The sequence below is a fragment of the Jaculus jaculus genome, chromosome 10, assembly GCF_020740685.1.
Source record: "Jaculus jaculus isolate mJacJac1 chromosome 10, mJacJac1.mat.Y.cur, whole genome shotgun sequence".
Lineage (NCBI taxonomy): Eukaryota > Metazoa > Chordata > Mammalia > Rodentia > Dipodidae > Jaculus > Jaculus jaculus.
In genome coordinates, this window is record NC_059111.1 from 15,386,758 (window position 1) to 15,410,365 (window position 23,608).

Consider the following 23,608-nt stretch of genomic DNA (forward strand, 5'->3'; position numbering starts at 1 on the left):
ATTCTTTCTTCATCCCGGTCTCTACGGGCCGCCAGGGTCCAGTGTGGCTGAAGACAAGGGTCCACGAGCCTGGGGCGCTGGGGACTTTCAGGTGTGAATCCTAGGCTGTCAACTGCGCTCAGTGGAACCTTTCTTCGCCTAGGTTTCGCTCGCCCGCCGGTCACGTTAGGAAGAGACACCCCACTTAAGCGTCTCTCCGGCCCAGCCTGCGGAGGCGCGCTTTCCTCCCTCGCCAAGTTCCGGTGCCGCTCCTGAGGGAGCGTTCCGCGTCGCTCCGCCAAACACCCCCACGCGTGGCTCGCGGAAGCCCTCCTCGGCACCCAACACTTCCGAGCGTCTTACCCCCGAGGGAAGGTTTCCTCCACTTAGGGACTGAGGAAAGCGGAGGAGGAGGCAGTTTTTTGTTTTTTTTTTTAAGTCCGGGGTGGGCCGGGCCGGGTGAGAGGCGAACCGCCCCATCGTTCCCCATCCGGGGCGCGCGAGTGCGCGCGCGGGTCTCTTGAGACCCCACCGGCGACCCGTAGCCCGGGCGCGCGCCTTGTCGCATCCCGCAGGAAGGAGGGGGTCCGTCCTGAGTCCCCGGGGCGGCGGCCGCCATGGAGCTCCTCCCGTCGGCCCAGGGACCACGGGGACGGCTCTGAAGCCGTCACGGGTCGTCGACTCGGCCATCTCGGCGTGTCCGCCGTCCCTGGGCCTCGCTGCTGCCTTGGGCGCGGCGGCGGCGGCGTCCTGTTGAATGGGCCGTGCGGGCCCTGGCTCGGAAGTGCTGGCGGACGCGGCCTCCGGGGGCGCCAGGCAGCAGCCGCGGTGGCGACCAAACGGGTGTTGGAGTTGGCGGCGGCCATGGAGGGCCTGGCTGGCTATGTGTACAAGGCGGCCAGCGAGGGCAAGGTGCTGACTCTGGCCGCCTTGCTTCTCAACCGCTCCGAGAGCGACATCCGCTACCTGCTGGGCTATGTTAGCCAGCAGGGTGGACAGCGCTCCACGCCCCTCATCATCGCAGCCCGCAATGGGCACGCCAAGGTGGTGCGCTTGCTCTTAGAACATTACCGGGTGCAGACCCAGCAGACTGGCACCGTCCGCTTCGATGGGTAGGTAACATATGTCCCGGCTCCAGCTTCCCCCTCGTGTGTGTGTGTGTGTGTTGCTGCCCACCCTCTATTGATCGATCGATCGGTCGACCCTTATCCATAGTCCCCCTCAATAGGTGGCCGTCACACCCTTGGGTTCTTGAGATCCTAGTTGGGACAAGCAGTGTAGAGGGGTGGCTACCTTTTCAGGTTTTTCCTGTAGTAGGACTGGCGTTAAGATCGAGGTCAGAAATTAAAATTGAAGTCCTCTGGTGAGTTAGTTACCCTCCCAACTTTTTTTTTCCTCCCTTCTTTCAAATGAGTGGTCCAACCAAACCCCAAACAGATCGCTGGGGCCTTTATGTCAAAAACAAGTCCCCCTCCTAGATCAAGCAGTAGATGCGACTCTTGAGAGATTGTCATGCCGCCAGGCATCTCTAGACATGACTGTGACTCACATTGCTATATTGCTGGCTGGTATGTTGGCTACAAAAGTGCCACTGGACCTGGTGTGGAAGGTGATGTGATGTTGTGGGGAGACTTGACCACTTAGTGTTCAATTCAGGGAGTTTCAAAAACTCTGGATAGTTAAAATGTGTCCTTTTAGTTTTCGTGTCCATCTTTTTTTGGGCACAATAACTGTCAGATTTGACTTTATCCTCTCCTCTGTACTGGAAGATTATGAAGTGTTTCACACTTTGTGTGTTTGAGGAGGGTCTCACTCTAGCCCAGGCTGACCTGAAATTCATTAAGTAGTCTTAGGGTGGCCTGGAGCTCACAGGGATCCTCCTACCTCTGGCTGTCCATCGCTGCGATTAAAGGTGAGCGTCACCACATCTGCCTGGGTTGTCCTTGAACTAATTAATGCAGTACTCCTTCCTCAGCCTCAGGAGTGCTGGAATTAAAGGTGCACCACCACACCCAGCTCATTGATTTGTTTTTGCTGACTTATGCCCCTGCATAAGCTATTTTAGTATTTTCTATTGAAGTACTTGGGGGTCTAAGCATAAAAATGTGTGGTTTAGTTTTGATGAATGAAAACTGCCTGGCTAAAGTCTGTTTGATAGAGCATTTCTTCTTTGCTTCTTAAGACGGGCTTGTTGTATAGCCCAGATTGGCTCGGAACTCTCCATCCTGCTTCAGCTTCCTGAGTGCTTGGGTTACAGGTGTGGGCATTAAATCTTTTATTTTTTATTTTTTTTTAAAGACTAGGGCCGTGTTAAAATTTGGTTGATTCTTATTTAGGCTCGAATAAGAAAAGCTTTTAGTTTTGTTTTAAATGAGAGGAAAACATTTTAGAGTGTTATATTTTAGTGAAATGATAGGTGGCCCCTGAGGATATTAGGAACATGGTGTTGAGCAAAGATGGCCACTGAGTTCATGTTTGTTTTTCCTCTCTGGCTTCAGTGTCTTCCGTCCCTTCTAGCATTCTCACAGCCTTACCTACACCCAGAGGAGGAGTGGCTGGGAATGAACCCTGGACCTCCAGCACGATTCCAGCTGTACAACGTGTGCCCATTAAGTTAGGAGTCTCTGTGGCAGCGAGCAGCTGCCGGGAGGGCTGCTGCGAAGGAACTCGCTGAGGAGGCACGTGTGGATAACAGTGTGGGGGAAGATGGTTTTCTAAAGAATCTGGAAGGGTTCTGGTTAGTGCTCTCTTCTTGGATCATCAAAGAGAAAACTTTTTTTTTTTTTTTTCCTTTTGTGTTTGTTTTGTTTTTTTGGTTCTCTAGTTCTCAGGCTGACCTGGAATTCACTATGTAGTCTCAGGGTGGCCTTGAACTCACAGCGATCCTCCTATCTCTGCCTCCCGAGTGCTGGTGTGTGCCATCACGTTGACTTCAAGAGAAAGCTATTTGGAGGTGCCAAGTGTGGCAGTGCACACACCTGTAATCTCAGCACTTAGAAGCAAGAGAATCGTGGCAGGTTTGAGGCCACCTTTGTGTTGTGAGTTCCAGGGCTATATAATAGCAAGCCTGTGTGTCAGAAGTCCAAAACAAACCAACCAACCACCCAAAGAAACAAAAGCCCCTGATATGTAATGCTCAGCCCGTACACCTACCTGGATATCTTTTTTTTTTTTTTTTTTTCCCAATGTAGGGTCTTACTCTAGCTCAGGCTGACCTGGAATTCACTATGTCGTCTCAGGGTGGCCCCAAACTCACAGTGATCCTCCTACCTCTGCCTCTGAGTGCTGGGATTAAAAGCATGTGCCACCATGCCCAGCCTTTTTTTTTTTTTTTTAAATTTATTTAGTTGAGAGAGAGAGAGAATGGGTGTGCCAGGACCTCCAGCCACTGCAAACAAACTCCAGACACAAGCACCACCTTGTGCATCTGGCTTTATGTAGGTTCTGGGGAATCGAACCTGGGACCTTTGGCTTTGCAGGCAAATGCTGCAACCACTAAGCCATCTCTCTAGCCTCCCACCTGGATATCTTGTCCATCATTCTTTACTGGCAAGTCACACTTAGGGCTCAGCAGGCAAACGTCTGCTGGACACCTCCTGTGTGCCAGGCTTCATGGTAAGGATGTGTCTGCCGAGATGAAAGAGTCCATGTTCCCACTGTGGAGGATGGCATGTTAGGAGGGAGAGAGAAGTAGATGAGTCATGCAACTGTCATGCCACTCAGGCTTACAGAAGCCTTTGAGCCTACAGATGAGGGAGTCAGGATGGCTTCCCGGAGGAGGTATTACTTGAGCTGGATTTTAAGGCACAGTGAGGCATGAGGATGAGAGAACAATCTGGTACACTTCCAGTGGCAAGTGTTTTGATGCTGTTGCAAGGACGAGATCAGCTAGGGCAATTAAGAGATTGTGGGACACCAGGAAGGTAGAGAGAGCAGATTTGATGATGCTTGTACAAAACAGCAAACATGAGGCTGTTGTTGGAACTACAGTCTCAAGTCTCTATTTGCAGTTTTGTCTGAGCTTGGATGAATCTATATATCCATTTAGCTTGTATCACTGCAGTTATTAGCTGCCCTGTTAACGGAGTTTGGTATTTATTTATTTATCTGAAGTAGGGTCTTGCTCTAGCCCAGGCTGATTTGGAATTCACTGTTTTCTGAGGGTGGTCTTGAATGCAAGGCAATTTCTACCTCTACTTCCTGAGTGCTGGCATTAAAGGTGTGAGCCACCATACCCAGCTTGGTATTTATTTATTAGATACCTATGTAGGTCCCATCCTGGGTCATAGTCTTTGGAGTATTCTGAAGAAATGTAAAATTTCTACTTTGGATGAGCATACCAATTAATAAAAGAGAATTGAAGTTCATGACCACTTCCTCAGCCCACTCACACAGATCTGTGAGATAATTTCGCAGATTATTCCAGTGATTTTGACATTTCAGAACCAGAAAAAAACATTGTGATTTGCGAATGTGACGATTTCTCTTTGCACTCATTCGAGACATTTGGAATGTGTTAGTGGTATGAACAGTGTGAAGTTCCCTTTTGCTTGCTTTTAAGTTTTATGGTATTGGGGGTAGAGCCCAGAGCCGCCAGCATGCTAGGCAGCAACTCTGCCATTGACACCCCTGCCCTGGGCTGACTTTTGAGTACTTAGTTAATCCCTTTACCTTAGATCCATTGGCAGTCAGGCTAACAGGTTCTTTTTGTGTGTTAAAGCAGATTTGTGTTGATTTCCAGTTGGCTGCATGCTATCTTTACAAGCTCCGTTTACCCTGCTGTTTACTTAACACTTCTCTTTGAGATACACACTACTCACTTGAGCTGTACCTTTAGTCTGCTTCACGTCTTGGCTTCATGCCACACAACAGTGTGTGTAACTGGGCTTGATGGTCTATGTTTTATGTGTATCTGCACCTGAGAAAGATTGTAGACAATAAAATTGTTTCATTGTCCTGTTTATTTATTTATTTATTTGTTTGTTTTGTTTTTAAAGGTAGGGTCTCACTCTAGACCAGGCTGACCTGGAATCCACTATGTAGTCTCAGGGTGGCCTCCAACTCACAGTGATCCTCCTACCTCTGCCTCCCCAGTGCTGGCATTAAAGGCATGCGCCACCACGCCCGGCTGTCCTGTTTATTTTTATGTTTTCATTTTTCTGCATGTGTATGTGCAGAATGCGTGGTGTACACGTGTGCGTGAGGGATACATGTGTGTGCAGATGCACATGTCCTGAAAGGAGGATGTTGTGTTCCTCCTCTATCACGCTAGTTCTTGTTTCCTTGAGATGGAGTCTCTTACTGAGCTCAGAGCTGCCAGTTTAGGTCAGACTGGCTGACCAGTGAGCCCCAGCGATTCTCCACTCTCCATTCCCCACAGAACTAGGTTTATAGGCATGCATGGCCATGCCCTGCTGTTTCTGTGGGTACTGGGGAGTCAAACTCAGGGTGAGTCAGGCCCTCATGTTTGTGGGACAAGTGTCCTTCACAGAGCCATCTCCCCAGCCCTGTTCGGTTTGTTTTTGAGGTAGATAGTGTCTTGCTGTATAGCCCAGGCTGGCCTAGAACTCACCATCTTCCTGCTTAAGCCTGGATGTCTGTCACTATACCCAGTTAAATTTTTCTTTTACTTTTCAAAATACTTAATTTTTAATTTAATTTTGGGAGGGAGAGAGAGTGTGAGAATATGAGAGAATGATTAAATATGTATGTGCATGCCAGGGTCTCTTGCCACTGCAAATGAACTCTAGACACATGCACCATTTTGCACATTTGGCCTCACATGGGTACTGGGGAGTTGTACCCCAGCAGGCAGGCTTCGCAAGCAAGTGCCTTTTAACTACTGAGCCATCTCCCAGCCCTAAAATAGTATTTTAGGACTCAAGTGGACTCATAATAGAGCTTCAAGGATGAAGGGCCCACCACCTAGATTAAGTCCATGTTGATAATCTGAGTCTTTGTTCCATGTATTCATTTATTGGAGAAAAAGAGAGAGAGAGAGAGAGAGAGAGAGAACAGGAATTCCAGGGCCTCTAGCCACTGCAGGCAAACCCCAGATGCATGCACCACCTTGTGTGTCTGGCTTTATGTGGATACTGGGGAATTGAACATGGGTCCTTAGGCTTCCACAGGCAAGCACCTTAACCATTAAGGCATCTATTCCTCCAGTCCCCTTGTTCCATGTTTTAAGATTAATATTTGAAATGATTTGATGGCTTCCCACATGAGCAGCAGAACTGACATAGATGAGGAGAGACTAGACGTCACTGGAGTGGGAATGGGAGAAGACACCACCAAAAATGTTGCACACATGGACCAGAACAGAGGAAGTGTCAACATGGCCTGAATTCCCAGGACCTGCCTGCCTGTTCGTGCTGGGGTTTGGGGAGAGGTTTGCTGACATGGGTGGGGAGAACAGGACTTGTGAGAACACTGAGGCTTTACTTTTCAAGCTATGCTATCATGAGTATTATTATTATTAAAAAATATATATATACACACACACATACATACATACATACACACACGCACATATATATATAATTGACAACTTCTTTACAGACAACAAACCATGGTATTTCCCTCCCCTCCCCTCTCCTGCTTTCCCCTTCATAACTCTGCTCTCCATCATATCCCCTCCCTCTCTCCATTAGTCTCTCTTTTAATTTGATGTCATCATCATTGTTTTTTCCTATTATGAGGGTCTTGTGTAGGTATTGCTAGGCACTGCGAAGTCTTGGATATTGAGGCCAGTTTGTGTCTGGACACTATTATGAGTGTTATTAATGAAAGTCCAAGTCCAGAGAGGCGGGCGTGGTGGCGCACGCCTTTAGTCCCAGCACTTGGGAGGCAGAGGTAGGTGGATTGCCCTGAGTTTGAGGCCATCCTGAGGTTACATAGTGAATTCCAGGTTAGCCTGGGTTAGAGTGAGATCCTACTTCGAAAAACCAAAAAAAAAAAAAAAAAAAGTCCAAGTCCAGGATAGACAGGAAAGCCACACCTTCTTGACTTCATTTACACAGACATAGGTAACATATAGTTTAAGGAACCACAATTTGATCTCATAAATGATTTTTAAGGACTGGTGAAAATAAGTGCTGATCATAAACATTTAAAAATTCTTTTTTCATTTATATTTATTTATTTATGAGCAACAGACAGAGAGAAAGAGGCAGAGAGAGAGAGAGAGAGAGAGAGAGAGAGAGAATATGAATATGGGTGTGCCAGGGCCTCTAGCTACTGCAAATGAACTTCAGACACATGCGCCCCCTTGTGCATCTGGCTAACGTGGGTCCTGGGGAATCGCGTCTCGAACCTGGATCCTTAGGCTACACAGGCAAGCGCTTAACCTCTAAGCCATTTCTCTAGCCCATGGTCATACACATTTAATGAATTATTTTCATTTTGATTGCTTGAAACAGTATTTCCATTTCACATTGAACTATGAGATTGATGATTTTACTCTTGTGATTAGAAATGCTATCTCTTGGGGCTGGAAAGATGGCTTAGCAGATAAGATGCTTGCCTGCAAAGCCTAAGGACCCAGGTTTGATTCCCCAGTACCCATGTAACCCAGATGCATGAGGTGGTGCATGCATTTGGCATTCATTTGCAGTGGCTGGGGAACCTGCATTCCCATTCTCTCTTTCTGTGCCTCTTTCTCTCTCTCTCAAATAAATAAATACATAAATAAAAAGAAATGCTGGGCTGGAGAGGTGGCTTAGCGGTTAAGGTGCTTACCTACAAAGCCAAAGGGCCCAGATTCAATTCCCTAGGACCCATTTAAGTCAGATGCATAAGGTGGTGCGTGCATCTGAAGTTGGTTTGCAGCAACTGGAGGCCCTGGAGTGCCTGTTCTCTTTCTCTGTATCTGCCTCTTTCTCCCTCAAATAAATAAATAAAAATGTTAAAGAAAAAAAAAAAAGATGCTGTCTGTTACTGTGAAAATCCTCTGGGGTCTGATGCCTTTGTTTTTTGTAAAGGTAAATATCAGATTATAGCTTTTTTATTATAAGATGACATAATAGAGAATTTGCATTATAGTATTGGACCAAGACTAGAAAGATAATTTTTCCCCTTTTTTGAAACAGGATCTTATTCAGCTCAGGCTAGTCTCATACTTGCTGAGTATGACCTTAAACTTGTGATCCTCCTCCCTCCACCTCCCGTGTGCTGGGATTGCAGGTATGTGCCACCATGCTGGAGATCAAACCCAGGGCTTCATGTATGTTAGACAAATTCTGTACTAACTGACCTACACCCCTGGCCCCAAGATGTGATTTTTTTTCTCTCTCTCTCTCTTAATTTATTTGAGACAGAGAGAAAACAGGCTTGCCAGGGCCTTCAGCTGCTGCAAACGAACTCCACATGCATGTGCCACCTTGTGCATCTTGGCTTATGTGGGTTCTGGAGAATCAAACCTGGGTCTTTTGGCTTTGTAGGCAAGTGTCTTAACCTCTAAGCCATCCCTCCAGCCCTTTTCTTGATTTTTTGTTTACTCTAGCCCAGGCTGACCTGGAATTCACTATGTAGTCCCAGATTGCCCTCGAATTCACAGTGATCCTCCTACCTTTGCCTCCCAAGTGATGCTGGTATTAAAGGTGTACACTACCATGTGCCTGGCTAGTAATTTAAAAAAATATTTTATTGCTTATTTATTTATTAGAGAAAGAGAAAGAGAAACAGGCAGATAGAGAGAAAGAATGGGTATGCCAGGGCCTTCAGCTACTGCAAATGGACTCTAGACACATGTGCTACCTTGTTTATCTGGCTTATGTGGGCCCTGGAGACTTGAACCTAGGTCCTTTTGCTTTGCAGGCAAGTGCCTTAACTGCTAAGCTGTCTCTCCAGCCCTAGTATTTTTTTAAAAAAATTATTTATTTCAGAGAGAGAGAGAGAGAGAGAGAGAATGAATGGGTACACCAGGGCTTCTAGTCATTGCAAATGAACTCCAGGTGCATGTGCCACCTTGTACATCTGGCTTACATGGGTATTGGGAATCAAACCAGCATTCTTAGGCTTCACAGGCAAGTGCGTTAACCAGTAAGCTATCTCTCCAGCCCAGTAATTTTTTTTTTCCCCCAGAAGGTAGAGTCTCACTCTAGCTTAGGTTGACCTGGTTGACCTATGTAGTCTCAGGGTAGCCTTGAACTTGCAACCCTCCTACCTCTGCCTCCCAAGTGCAATTTTTTTTTAAATCAGAAAATATCTGAAGTTTAGTTGACTTAATAAAAATAGGATTGGAACTGCTTTTGAGGTTACTGTTACATTTCTAAATGGATCAAAGGGGGGAGGAAGGAAATTATTAGAATATACAAAGAAAAACAGCAAATTTACCAACTTGCTTCCATTATGAAATCCAAATATATGTCTGCAATTTAGCTCTTACTTTTCCATCATAGATTATAGGATGTCTCTTTCCCACTCATCTTTATTTTTTAAAAAATATTTTATGTATTGATTTGTGAGGAGAGAGGGAGTGAGAGTGTGTGCATGTGTACTCAAGGGTCTGTTGCTGCTACAAATGAACTCCAGATGTATGTGCTACCTTGTGGGGAATTAAATAAACCCAACTTGGGCCGTAGGCTAGCAGATTGCAAGTAAGAGCCTTTTATTGCTGAGACATCTCACCAGTCTGTGGTTTTTGAGGTGGGATCTCACTGTAGCTCAGGCTGACCTGGAATTCACCATGTAGTCTCAGGGTGGCCTTGAACTCATGGTGATCCTCCTACCTCTGCCTTCCAAGTGCTGGGAGTAAAGGCGTGTGCCACCATACCTGGCTCCCCTCATCTTTAAAAGGGTAACATTTTAAGCCAGGTGTAATGGCATATGCCTGTTAATCTTAGCACTTGGAAGGCTGAAGCAGGAGGATCATGAGTTTGAGGCCAGCCTGGGCTACATGGTAAGGCCCTGTTTCAACCCCCACTCCAAAAAGAAAGGTAATAATTTATTTTTAAAGGTATTTTTATTTATTTGCAAGACAAGGGGGAGGAGATGGGTAGCGAGAATGGGTGCACCAGGGTCTCTTGCCATTGCATGCGAAATTCAGACATATGTGCCACCTTGTGCATCTGGCTTTACATGGGTAATAGGAAATTGAACCAGGTCAGCAGGCTTTGCAAGAAGGTGCCCTTAACTGCTGAGCCATCTCCCCAGACTCTAAAATGTATTATTTTAAATATTTTATTTTTATTCGTTTGTTTGACAGAGAAAGAGGGAGGGAGAGAGAGAGAGAATGGGTGCGCCAGGACCTCCAGCTACTTCAAATAAACTCCAGATGCATGTGCCCCCTTGTGCATTGGGCTAATGTGGGCCCTGGGGAGTCCAACTGAATGTGGGTCCTTTGGCTTTTCAGGCAAATGCCTTAAATGCTAAACCATCCCTCTAACCCAAAAAGGTATTATTTTAGTTGCTAGTTAAAGATAATACTTATTTTAATGTGACATACCTTGAGTTTTTGATAGTTTATATTCCCAGCATGTAATTTTCTATTTTGGAAACCAGTGTGAAGGGGGCTAGAGATGCAGCTCTGTGGTAGGGCTTTTGTGTAGCATGTGCATGGCCCTGTGCTCACTCTTCAGTGCCCGTGAAACAAGGCAAAACAACCCCTTTGCCCTCACCAAAATAGGAAACGCCGCCAATCATTGCATAGAGACATTGTTACTTACCTGGTACATACACTATATATTAACAGTGTATTTGCTTTTTGATCAAAATGCTCTTTGAATTGCAACAAATGTTGAACAATAACAAGGACTGTTTTTGCTCCATTTGATCATTTTGTTGCTATATACAAAGACCTTTTGTATATTTTACCCTCATGAAAACCTATTAGTTATATATCTGTAAAATGGGCACAATAATAGTTATCTGTCTCATAGGGCAGGAGGTTTTTGTGAAGATGGAGGTACATTGTATATTAAGCAGTTAACATTTAGTGCCTGGCACATTGAAATACTTGATATAAATAATAATTTTTTATATTGAAGATTTGCTCTGTACCCTTAGCTGGTCTGGAACACATTATGTAGCTCAGGATATCTTCAAACTGGATATCCTGCTGCAGCCTCCTGAGTCCTGGCATTACAGGTATGAGTCACCATGCTGGCCCTGAGTCTTTCATTGCATTTATTTATTTTTTAAATTCTTTTGTTTGTTTATTTGAGATGGAGGGAGGGAGGGAGGGAAGGAAGGAAGGAGGAAAGAAGAGAGAAAGAGGGGAGGGGATGGGAAGGGAGAGAATGGGTATACCAGGGCCTCTAGCCACTGCAAATGAACTCCACATACATGTGCCACCCTGTGCATCTGATAATGTGGGACCTGGAGAATCAAACCTGGGTCCTTAGGCTTCGCAGGCAAGTGGCTTAATTAACTCATCTTTCCAGCCCTATTTTAATTAATTTATTTACTAGAGAGAGAGAGAGCACGAGAGGGGGTAAGGGAGCAAAGAGGCAGCTCGAGAATGGGCACACCAGGGCCTCTGGCCACTGCAAATGAGCTCCAGACGCATGTGTCACCTTGTGCAGCTATCTTACATGGGTACCTGAGTCCTTAGACTTCCCAGGCAAGTGCCTTAAACACTAAGCCATCTCTCCAGTCCTTATTTTTTTTTTGCCTCCATGATTATAAACAATATCCCATGGTAATGCTCTCCCTCCCCCCTTTCCCCTTTGAAACTCCATTCTCCATCATATCCCCTCCTCCTTTCAATCAGTCTCTTTTATTTTGATGTCATGATCTTTTCCTCCTATTTATGATGGTCTTGTGTAAGTAGTGTCAGGCACTGTGAGGTCATGGATATCCAGGCCATTTTGTGTCTGGAGGAGCACGTTGTAAGGAGTCCTCCCCTTCCTTTGGTTCTTACATTCTTTCTGCTACCTCTTCCGCAATAGACCCTGAACCATGGAAGGTGTGATAGAGATATTGCAGTACTGAACACTCTGGTCACTTCTTTTCAGCACCATGATACCTCCTGAGTCATCCCAAGGTCACTGCCATCTGTAAAAAGAAGATTCTTTACCAAAAGAGAGAGAGTAGCATTAGTACATAGGTATGAACTTTAAGAGAAGTGCTTACTGGGCAGTTTGAAAAGCATAGTATATACATTTAGCCAGACAACAGCAGGCATTACACCCCTAGGGTTCATGACTACCCCTGTTGTAGGTTTTCAGTATCAGGGATGTACTCCCTCCCATGGAGTGGGCCTCCAGTCCAATTAGAGGGCAGTTGGTTTCCACCGTGACAGACATGCCACTATTGTACCCACTGGCTCATTTGGCCTGGCTGGCTGAATATAAGGCTTACAGTGTTCACTGTTGAGTATTTTCACTGGTGATTTCTCTCTCTCCCATTGAACTGCATGCAGAATTGCTTCTTCTAGCTTTCCATCAGTTCTACATGGAGGAGGTTATCAGCTCATTTCCAGCAGCATTTTTCAGTGGCTTTGCAGCTCAAGTATGTGGAGTCTTCAGCAATAGGGTTTTACCATCTATTTCTGGTGGGAAACCAAGGGCCTTGGTAATGGCTTGTAATGTTTTGGGAGCATCAGGGACCTCCCTGGCCAACAGTTCACTGGAAGGTATCTCATCCTCCAGCCCTTAATTTTTAAAAATATATTTTTGGTCCCATTTTCCTCTTGTTATCCTCTTATCTTGCTGGAATTCATCATGGGGTTATGAATGCATCAGTCAGTCTCTGTGGGGGGTGGGGAGGACAGTGCCTCAGGATATTCTTTCCCACTTGTGGCTCTTACAATCTTTCCAGTCCGTCTCCCGTAACGTTGCCTAAGCCTTGGCAGGTGTGTTATAAATCTCTATAACCTCTGGATTTCTGCTTTGATGAGTTTTTTTTTTTTTTTTTTTTTTTAAGTTTTTGAGGTAGGATCTCACTCTAGCCCAGGCTGACCTGGAATCCACTGTGTCTTCTCAAGGTGGCCTCAAACTCACAGCGATCCTACCTCTGCCTCCTGAGTGCTGGGATTAAAGGTGTGTGCCACTATGCCTGGCCTCTTTTCTGTCATCTTAAAAAAAATACATTCTCCTACCAAGACTAAGAGGAGCATAGATTAAAGGGGATAAGCATAGTTAATTGACTTTTTTTTTTTAAGTTAGGGTCTTACTCTAGCTCAGACTGACCTGGCATTCACTTTGTAGTCCCAGGATGGCCTCAAGCTCACAGTGATCTTCTTACTTCTGCCTCCCTAGTGCTGGGATTAGAGGCATGTGCCACCATACTTGGGTATTGAGAGTCATTTTGATGAGTGTAGCTACTCTTTTTGACCAAAGACTTGGTGGGAGCTTCTCTCTAGAGTCTATGACCATCATGTACATATGATTCTGACTTGGTTCTCAGTACCAGGTATGAGTTCTCTCCCACTGAGTGGACCTCTTATCTGATCAGAGAGCTGTTGATTATCTGCACAGGCTGTGTACCACTGTTGCGCAGGTGTGTGTACATCTTGTCTTGTCATTGATTTTGTAGCTCGCGGGATTCCCTGTTTGCTCACGCTGTTGGTGGCCCTCATCAGCCAGCCAGTGGCTTTCCTAGCACTCTCCAGTAGTATGAGGGCTGCCAGCAGGGAGCTAGCTGACTTCTGATTTTCCAGCATGATCTCTGTGTCCTGCTTTTCTGCAGTCTGTGGTGTCTTGAGCAGTAGAATCTTACACCATTTAGCTCTGGTGGGTAACCAAGTGCTTTGGCAATAGCCTGTGTTGTTTTGGGAGCTTCATAGGTCTCCCTGACTAGCAACAGCTCAATGTGGGGTGCAACCCAGTTCTGGCAGTGGGAATTATAAGCTAGCACCCAAGGTTTTAAGATTTGATTAATGCGTTATTCTTTTTTCTTTGTGGTGGTGGTGGTGGTGCTCAAACCCAGGGCATTGTCCATACTAGGCAAACATTATACCCCACTCCAGCCTTCAGATGACACCCCCCATATTAAAAAAAATTTAGAGAGAGAGAATTGGCACGTCATGGCCTCAGCCACTACAATCAAACTCCAGACACTGCCCACCTAATGGGCATGTGTGACCTTGTGCTTGCCTCACCTTTGTGCATCTGGAGGGAAGGAGGGAGAGAGAGAACGGACACACAAGGGCCTCCAGCTACTGCAGATGAACTCTATAGACTCATGCACCACCTTGTGCATCTGGCATATGTGGGTCCTGGGGAATTGAACCTGGGTCCTTTGGCTTCACAGGCAAGCACCTTAACTGCTAAACCATCTCTCCAGCCCCAAACTATGGATTTTTAAAATATTTATTTTTTTGGCAAGCAGGTTCAGTGTGGGGAGTGGAAGTACTAGGGCATCTTGTCATTGTAGGTGAACTCCAGGTGCACGCGCCACTTTGTGTGTCTGGTTTTACATGGGTAGTGGGAACTGAACCCGGGCTGTCAGGCTTTGCAGTCAAGTAAGTACTTTTAACCATTGAGCCATCTCTCCAGCCCAAACTATGGTATTTTTATGTCTTAGTTCATTTTGTGCTGCTGTACCCAAATAACCAGCACTGGCTAATTTATAAAGAATAGAATTTAGCTGGGTGTGGTGGCACACACCTTTAATTCCAGCACTCGGGAGGAAGAGGTAGGAGGAATTCGAGGCCACTCTGGGAGTGAATTCCAGGTCAGTCTGGGCTAGAGTGAGACCCTACCTCGAAAAACCAAAAAAACAAAAAAGTTATTTGGGCTGGAGGGATGGCCTAGCAGTTAAGGCGTTTGTCTGCAAAGTCAGAGGACCCCCGTTTGACTTCCCATGACCCACGTAATCCAGATGCACAAGGGCCCGCATGTGTCTGGAGTTCATTTGCAGTGGCTGAAGTCCTGGCATGCCTATTCCCTCTCTCCCTCTCTCTGCTGCTTTCTCTCTCTCTCAAATACATAAATAATAATAATAATAAAAAAATAGATCTTTTCTGGTTGCAGAGGCTGTAAAGCCCCAGCTCAAGGAGCTACAGGGGAGGCTGTAGCATGCAGAGGAGCAAACACTGTCTCTGCGTGGGGGAAGGCAGAAGGGCAAGCCGCTGTAAGTCACCTCCTTCATAAGGGCCTTAAACTTCACACTGGGAGCACCTGTATTTTGGAGGGGACACATTCTTCCCATGATGTCACGTAAGCTTTCTCTCACTCTTGGAGGTATAATTTCACCTAAGGGTGTATTGTGAGAAGCTTATTCATGAGGTTTTTGGTCTGCTTAAGTCGCTCCAATGAATAATTTTCTGGTTGGCCTTTTCCCTTAATACTGCCAAATGTTCTTAATGATTACAGCACTTCAGTTCCAAATATCTTCAGCAAAAATCCACTTTCTAGATTTTATAAAACCTTCATTAGCAGAATTAAGAATTAGGAAAAGAGGAATGGGGAAAAATTGAAAGTGGAAAGCTGGGGAAGAGTGGGCTGTAGCAAGTGTCTGATTTTGTGTGTTATGTAGTAAGTGCTGCCCGTACCCGAGGTCCAGTGAGCAGGTGGTGACTGTGGAGCCACCAAGCTCAGTCATGTCAGAGAAGACACCTGTGTAGATCTTTTCCCTCATAGTAACTTGCCTTGAGGACATGTACAGATCCAATTATACACATATGCACATATATTGGGTTTTTAGAGGCAGGGTCTCACTGTAGCCCAGGCTGACATGGAAATCACTCTGCAGCCTCAGGCTGCCCTCGAACTCACAATGACTCTCCTACTTTAGAATCTTGAGTGCTGGTATTAAAGGCATGTGCTACCACACTGGTCTCAGAGTCACGGTATGACATGTGCTGTGTTTCTTGACTTTGGGTTAGCATCATGTTTATGTGATGTGTCTGTATTGTTGGGAACAGTCACTGTCTCATTCTCGGCTGTTGTGGAATAACTAATGTTTATGAGACTAGCTTCATCTCCGGACAGTTATCCATGGCTACTGCTTCCTCTTTCTCTTCACCCTTTTCTTTCCTAAAGTAGTGTCTTAGCAGGACATTATGTAGGGACTGGAGTTGTATTCTTTTCTTTCTTTTTTCAGTTTTTCAAGGTAGGGTTTCTCTCCAGCCCAGGCTGACCTAGAATTCACTATGTAGTCTCAGGGTGGCCTTGAACTCATGGCAGTACTCTTACCTCGGTCCTGAATGCTGGGATTAAAGGCGTGTGCCACTACACCTGACTTGGAGTTGTTTTCTTAATGGGCCACTGCAACTGGAAGCTACAGAGAAGGCAGGGCATGCTAAGCTAAGAACCAGTGCCTCATCTTGGGATAAACTGTTAAAAACCTCCATACATACATTTCATCTGGTAACATACATACATTTCATCTGGTATAAATTATTACAACCCCGCCATACATTCCTCTGGTGAAAATTGTTATAAACTCCCATGCATACATTTCCTATGGTGAAAATAATTTAGCCTCAATACAGGGCTGGAGAGATGGCTTAGCGGTTAAGCGCTTGCTTGTGAAGCTTAAGGACCTTGGTTTGAGGCTCGATTCCCTGGGACCCATGTTAGCCAGATGCACAAGGGGGCACATGCGTGTGGAGTTCCTTTGCAGTGGCTAGAGGCCCTGGTGCGCCCATTCTCTCTCTCTCTTTCTGCTTCTTTCTCTCTCTGTTGCTCTCAAGTAAATAAATAAAAATAAAAAATAAATAAAACTCTATACATATATTTCATCTGGTATAAATTGTTACAAACCCCCATATGTAGATCTGGTATAAATTGTTACAAATCCCCATACATATATTCCCTCTGGGTTTTCTGAAATGTAGTTACTTGGATGATTCTTGAGGTTTTTTTTTAAATACATACTTTAGAAACAACAGTGATAGTAATTTTCTTGAGCCCATAGTAGCATAGGTACCATGTAATAGGTACTATGTAAACGGGTTTGCTGAAATTACCTGTTTGTTTATTTATTTATTTATTGAGGCAAGCCCAACAGGCTGCCTCCCCTTTTTTATGTGAGAAAGTGAGTGAGAGAATTGGCACTCTAGGGCCTCAGGCACTACAATCAAACTTCACACACGTGTGCCCCTGAGCACTTGCGTCACTGTGTGTCTGGCTTACGTGGGATGTGGGGAATCGAATATGAGTCCTTAGGCTTTGCAGGCAAGTGCTTTATCTGGTAAGCCATCTCTTCAGCCCACCTGTTTTTATTTTTACCAAACCAGGTATCTTTTTAATGTTCTGGAGAGCGAGGTGTTGCTCAGTGCAGGGGAATATCTCCTTTTGACATGGTAGGGCCGGTTGTGTCCCTTTTGTAACTCTCTGTTTTTCCACACAGGTATGTCATTGATGGTGCCACTGCTCTTTGGTGTGCTGCTGGGGCCGGACATTTTGAGGTTGTTAAGCTTCTAGTCAGCCATGGAGCCAATGTGAACCACACCACAGTTACTAACTCAACCCCTCTGCGGGCTGCATGCTTTGATGGCAGACTGGACATTGTGAAGTACTTGGTGGAAAATAATGCCAACATCAGCATTGCCAACAAGTATGACAACACCTGCCTGATGATTGCAGCATACAAGGGTCACACTGATGTGGTCAGGTACCTTTTAGAACAGCGAGCTGACCCTAATGCCAAGGCACACTGTGGGGCCACAGCATTGCACTTTGCAGCAGAAGCTGGGCACATCGACATTGTGAAAGAGCTGATAAAATGGCGAGCTGCCATAGTCGTGAATGGCCATGGGATGACACCACTGAAGGTAGCTGCTGAGAGCTGTAAAGCTGACGTAGTTGAACTGTTGCTCTCTCATGCTGACTGTGACCGAAGAAGTAGAATCGAAGCCTTGGAACTGTTGGGTGCCTCCTTTGCAAATGACCGTGAAAACTATGACATCATGAAGACATACCACTATTTGTATTTGGCCATGTTGGAGAGATTTCAAGATGGTGATAACATTCTTGAAAAGGAGGTCCTGCCACCGATCCATGCTTACGGGAACAGAACTGAGTGCAGAAGCCCTCAGGAACTGGAGGCCATCCGGCAGGACAGAGACGCTCTTCATATGGAGGGCCTTATAGTTCGTGAGCGGATTTTAGGCGCTGACAATATCGATGTTTCCCACCCCATCATTTACAGAGGGGCTGTCTACGCGGACAACATGGAATTTGAACAGTGTATCAGGTTGTGGCTTCACGCGCTGCACCTCAGGCAGAAGGGCAACAGGAATACACACAAAGACCTTCTTCGGTTTGCTCAGGTGTTTTCTCAGATGATCCACTTGAATGAAACCGTGAAGGCCCCAGACATAGAATGTGTTTTGAGGTGCAGTGTTTTGGAAATAGAACAGAGTATGAACAGAGTGAAAAACATCCCCGAGGCCGACGTGCACAGCGCCATGGATAACTATGAGTGTAACCTCTACACCTTTCTGTACCTGGTGTGCATCTCCACCAAGACACAGTGCAGTGAGGAAGACCAGTGCAGGATCAACAAGCAGATCTACAACCTGATCCACCTCGACCCTCGAACTCGCGAAGGTTTCACCTTGCTGCACCTAGCTGTCAACTCCAACACCCCGGTTGATGACTTCCACACCAACGACGTCTGCAGCTTCCCAAATGCCCTGGTCACAAAACTGCTGCTGGACTGTGGTGCAGAGGTGAATGCTGTGGACAACGAGGGGAACAGCGCCTTGCACATTATTGTTCAGTACAACAGGCCCATCAGCGACTTCCTGACCTTGCACTCCATTATCATCAGCCTGGTGGAGGCTGGTGCACACACGGACATGACTAACAAGCAGAACAAGACCCCACTGGACAAAAGCACCACGGGGGTGTCCGAGATACTGCTGAAAACTCAGATGAAGATGAGTCTCAAGTGCCTGGCTGCCCGAGCAGTGCGGGCCAATGACATTAACTACCAAGACCAGATCCCTAGAACTCTCGAGGAGTTTGTTGGATTTCATTAAAGTGACTGGATATGTAAAATCGTTTAATGTGGTGCTAAAAAGTAAAGGACTTTAATCACAGACAATAGAATTATGCGTTCATAAATTTTACTTTCCCCTCTGCTATCATCTTTCAGCCCATCCTTTCAGTCTGTCTTTGCTCTTCTTGCCTCATACGGTAATTGATCCCGAGCACACTCAAAGAAGCCACATTGTTTAGGTGTAATTGAAAGGTGTTGGGACACTGGTCAGTTAATTGTCTTTTTTTTTTTTTTAAGGAATGAGTGTAAGGTGTTTTGTGTAATAGGGGACATTAGTGATGTAAAGATAATGTTTTCAACAGCTGCCTACAAAAGTACTTGTGTTAAGCCCATGTCAGCATGGCGCCCATGCAACTGCTTCAAGAATCTCATGAAGACAAACAAGCAAGAACATTGAAAGCAGTGGGAGATGCAGGTGTTCTGCAGTGCTCAGCTGTTGTAGAAGGTTTCTACCCTTGTATGGAGAGTAATGTAGCCAGACTGACATCAGGAAGGCTTGGGAAACTTAGCTACTGAGTAGTCTGAGAGAAATTTGCATAGATTCTTAAATTTCAGGCCATAGAAATTATGTTGTGCTAGGAGTGTCTTCTAAGTGGTATTCTTTCTTTTCTTTCTTTCTTTCTTTCTTTTTTTTTTTTTTTGCAGTGGGTCTTGCTGTAGCCCAGGCTGACCTAGAATTCACTATGTAGTCAGTCTCAGGTTGGCCTTGAACTCACAGTGATCCCCCTACCTCCTCAGCCTCCCAAGTGCTGGAATTAAAGGCTTGTGCCACCACACCCAGCCTAAGTGGTATTCTTAAACCAGACTTTCAGAGAACTTTGATGGGGTGAAAGTTTAGGCTTGGATCTCCCACAGAGCCTGTTTGGTTTAATACATCTAATGTTTAATCATCTGCGATTTGCACTTGGTTTAGCTCACAGACATGAAAACAATGAACACTGTGCTTTCCTTCCTTCCTTTCTCTCTCTCTCATTATTATTTTTTTTTTTTGTTTGTTTGTTTTTCAAGGTAGGGTTTTGGTCTAGCCCAGGCTGACCTGGAATTCACTATGAAACAGATTGTTAGCATAGAATTATACATTCTGTTTTGTCCCCTTCTAGCCCTCTCCTTTTGGGTTGCATCTTTTTAAAATCTGTTACTTCCCAGAGGGTATATATTTTTGTCTCCCTTGCTAGGTATAAGAAGAAAAGGAACAAGGGCATTTAAAATTTTTATTTTTCACTCAGCCCATTGTTAGAAATAGGAAAACTGGTAGTTATGGTTTAGGAAATGGAAGTATTATGATGAAATTAATTCTCGATGCCATATGAAAGATATTTCTCGGAGCTGCAAATTTTTCTGTCACGGAATATCATGTATTCCAGCATGTTTTGTTTTGACAGCAGACTTCAAGAGTATTCTGTGATTATTATTATTATTACTATTTTTGGTTTTGTGAGGTAGGGTCTCGCTGTAGCCCAGGCTGACCTGGAGTTCACTATGTAGTCTTAGGCTGGCCTCCATCTTTTAAACATCATAGAAATGCAAGCGAAAGGCCATTGATCAATATTGAACATAATAATGAGGGTAAAATGAGCTGTCTCTAATTTTCTCTAGTGCCAAACAAATGTTTCAACTACGCATAGTGCATGGTACTGTATGTGAAGATCCCGGTTGCTTTTTCTCCTTTAATAAATAGCATTATGATAATGTAACATCAAGTGAAACTTTCAAAAACCTGTAAGATTTCAGTGAGCATTTTATGTATGATACTGTTTTGTAAAATATAAGAGGAAAATTGCAGTTGTATTTGTCTAAAACAATGACATAGCCAAAATCAGCACCTAGGGCCTTAAGTGGAGGAACCCCACACAATGAAATGCTTTTGGGGTAGAAGAGGAGACTTGAACACCTCTTTCCCCCAAGGATGCGAGATCCAGTGGCTGAAATTGTATTGCGTGTGTCTTCTTGTGTCAGTCAGGAATGTTTTGAGTATGAATTCTGTCATGGTACTAGATTCCTATTTTCCTAACTTGAGATTTGACTAGGAAGGTTTTTAGAATGGCTTAAAGTGATATTGGAATGAGCCCTACTTTGTAAACTGCTGGCCTTGATCCTTCTGATGTGAGCCAGGGAAATACTGTACCTTGCTCATGGAAGAGAACTGGTACTTCTCAAGATAAGTGAGCCTTGCTTTCTCTAAGACTCAGATCAGATCTATGACTATAAACCTGCATATCGGACAGTCAATCAGTCTGTGATACTTGGTAGTGGCTTCCATTTTTAATACATAGGATTTTTAAACACCAAAACCCAATATACCCTGTAACATCTCACGCTTTAAAAATGCATTTCATGCCTCTCACTACCTGGGACCAAAACTACTTTAGGCATGGCTTACTTAAGATGAGGATAATGCTTGTGTGCACACATTCAGACATCAGAATGTACTAACAGTTCTTGAGAAGGGAAGATGATGCTGGAGAAGGTAAGCTGTGCTCATTGAAAGCTGACAACGTTGGAGAAAAGGAAGACAGGAATAAGCTGTGCTGTGCTAATGGTAAATAGATTTTTCTAAACTATAGTAGTATACTGTGCTGAGAATCTAATTCTGTCTTGTAAATCAATCCTGATATACATTGTGAAACATCTAGATAAAACCAGTCTTCAAACAAATGATCTATATGCCTGTGTTTTATATCATTTGTTTTTGGTAGAATTTCAAATATGCTTGGCCAAATCTCCCATAAACTTTTTTTTTTTTTTTTTTTTTTTTTAAGGAAATTAGGTAAGAACAGAGACAGTTCTATAACCCAGGTCACCCGCTGCCTTCGTCCCACAGGCACCCTTGTCATTTGATGTTTCTCTCTGGTAGAATTATATTTGAGCTCTAACTTCCTTGATAGCATTACAGATTCTCTCCAAGCTTCTCTGTCCTGCCCAGGAATTGTAATAAGTCTGGATGAACTAGAACCCAGGAGGAAGTTTTTCTTTGCCAACCATGTGACACTTGTGTGGATTTTTTGCTTTTAATGGAATTGATGGAAATGTCTCAGTAGCTGACTGGAGCATGGGTAGCAGATTCACCCCTCCATGAGTAAAGAGGGGACTCATGTTGACACGAGAACTGATAGGCCACCCTGGATTGCGCTCGCAGCCCAACTGTCTTGAGGCTGTCTGGTGGGAGCTGCAAACAAGCAAACCCAAAAGCACAAGCTTTGGTTTGGCTAGTTTCTGAGATGGGTTTTTTATTTCCTTGCACTAATGGCTGATTGATGGCAATGTGAGGACTTAGGTGTGACAGCATTGCTTGAAATAAAATAGGAGTTGGGGGCAGCAGCTCCCCAACTGCCCATGCTATGTTTGTGGAAATTAAAAGTGGAGGGAGCACGCCACACTTGAGGCAGCGCCTCTACTCAGACCACGTGGATGGTTCAAGCAGGACTTCCCCTCCTTTGGGTGGGCCTGCCTGAGGAGTGAGTTGTTGGGCCTGCGGTTTCAGTTGGCTGGCTGGACCCAGCGAGTTCCACTACTACGTAAATGGATGAAAGTCTCCAAGCCTTGTTTTAAAGTCAGTTTCGTTATAAAAATCTGAAGCTAGTCTGATGTGTCAACACACAGGCAGGCATTGTTTTTCTCGCTGGGTACACTTACCGCAATACCAGGAAGGATGAGTAAACCCTCCACTCCAGGTTTTATGCCGTGTTCATCGCACTCTGAAAATGCACATCTCTGCATGGCTGTCATGTCTTAAAAGCTGTTGACATACCTGGCAGGGCTTTCTTGGACGCTTCTGGCAGTCCTGCCCAAATCTTCAAACAGGCTGGCGTGCACAGCATCCCTTTCGCCAACTACGAGGTCTGAAATAATGGTGGTACATTGATTTTCACAGCTGTAAAGTGGATGTGGTCTCTAGTCCTAGGTTTGTGGAGTGTACCTTCGTGTTAATGTACAGGGAAGGGATGGTGACTTGATGGTTATGGGGAGTGTATTTGTGACGTGTGCAGGGTTCAGTGTTGCTGAACTGTTAACCAGCTTTCCTTGAGGGGGGAGTCACGGGGTGGGTGGGGGGACAGCCTGATCAAAACAATGAAGGAGTCAAGATGTGAGCTTGCCAAGTGATGAAGCAAACAGGTTTTGTATCTATTTTTTCTTAATCAGGTGTTGTAACGTTTGTGCATGGCTTTTTTTGGTTATTGTTTATTAGTTGGTAGAGGAGAAAAGATGAGGGGAAAACTCTCTGCTTTCCTACCATTCTTTTCAGAGGCACGTAGTTGGGGAGCAAAATCTGAGCAGCCTTAACCTGGTGACAAGATCCTGTCCTGTGTGACGCCCACCCCATCCTGCAGTCCTCATTGTTGAGCTGTATTCTTGTAACTCACTGTGATTGATACCAAGCAGTGATGCCATTCTACCGTGCACTTTTTTCAAACCATCTATGTGACTTTAATAAACATAGTAAACTTGCTGACTGCATCAGAGGTCTGGTAGTGATTTCTACACTGCATGGTATTTTCTGTTTGATTTGACATGTAGAATCGTCTTTTTTAAATTTCATTGCAATTGACAGTCCTAATAGCTCAGCTAATTTGAGACTAAAGCAGTCTTGCTGTGTAAAAGGAAAAATGGTGTTGTGTTCAGTAAATGTTTGAAAAAAAGTATCTTGAAGTTTGTGTCTTTATTGTTCAATGTGAGATAGTCTTCTTTTTTAGTTCATTTAAAAATTGTTGAAATTATACATGTGTATGGAAAA

At 44.8% G+C, this 23,608-nt stretch overlaps 1 protein-coding gene across 1 annotated transcript; it reads left to right on the forward strand.

The window, feature by feature from the left end:
• Positions 1 to 771: 771 nt before the first annotated feature.
• Positions 772 to 18,916, forward strand: Fem1b (fem-1 homolog B). The gene is made up of 2 exons (XM_004662570.2): positions 772 to 1,091; positions 17,221 to 18,916. Exons 1-2 carry the CDS (start codon positions 844 to 846, stop codon positions 18,854 to 18,856), a joined length of 1,884 nt encoding a protein of 627 aa, XP_004662627.1. The 5' UTR covers positions 772 to 843; the 3' UTR covers positions 18,857 to 18,916.
• The last annotated feature ends 4,692 nt before the right edge of the window (positions 18,917 to 23,608 follow it).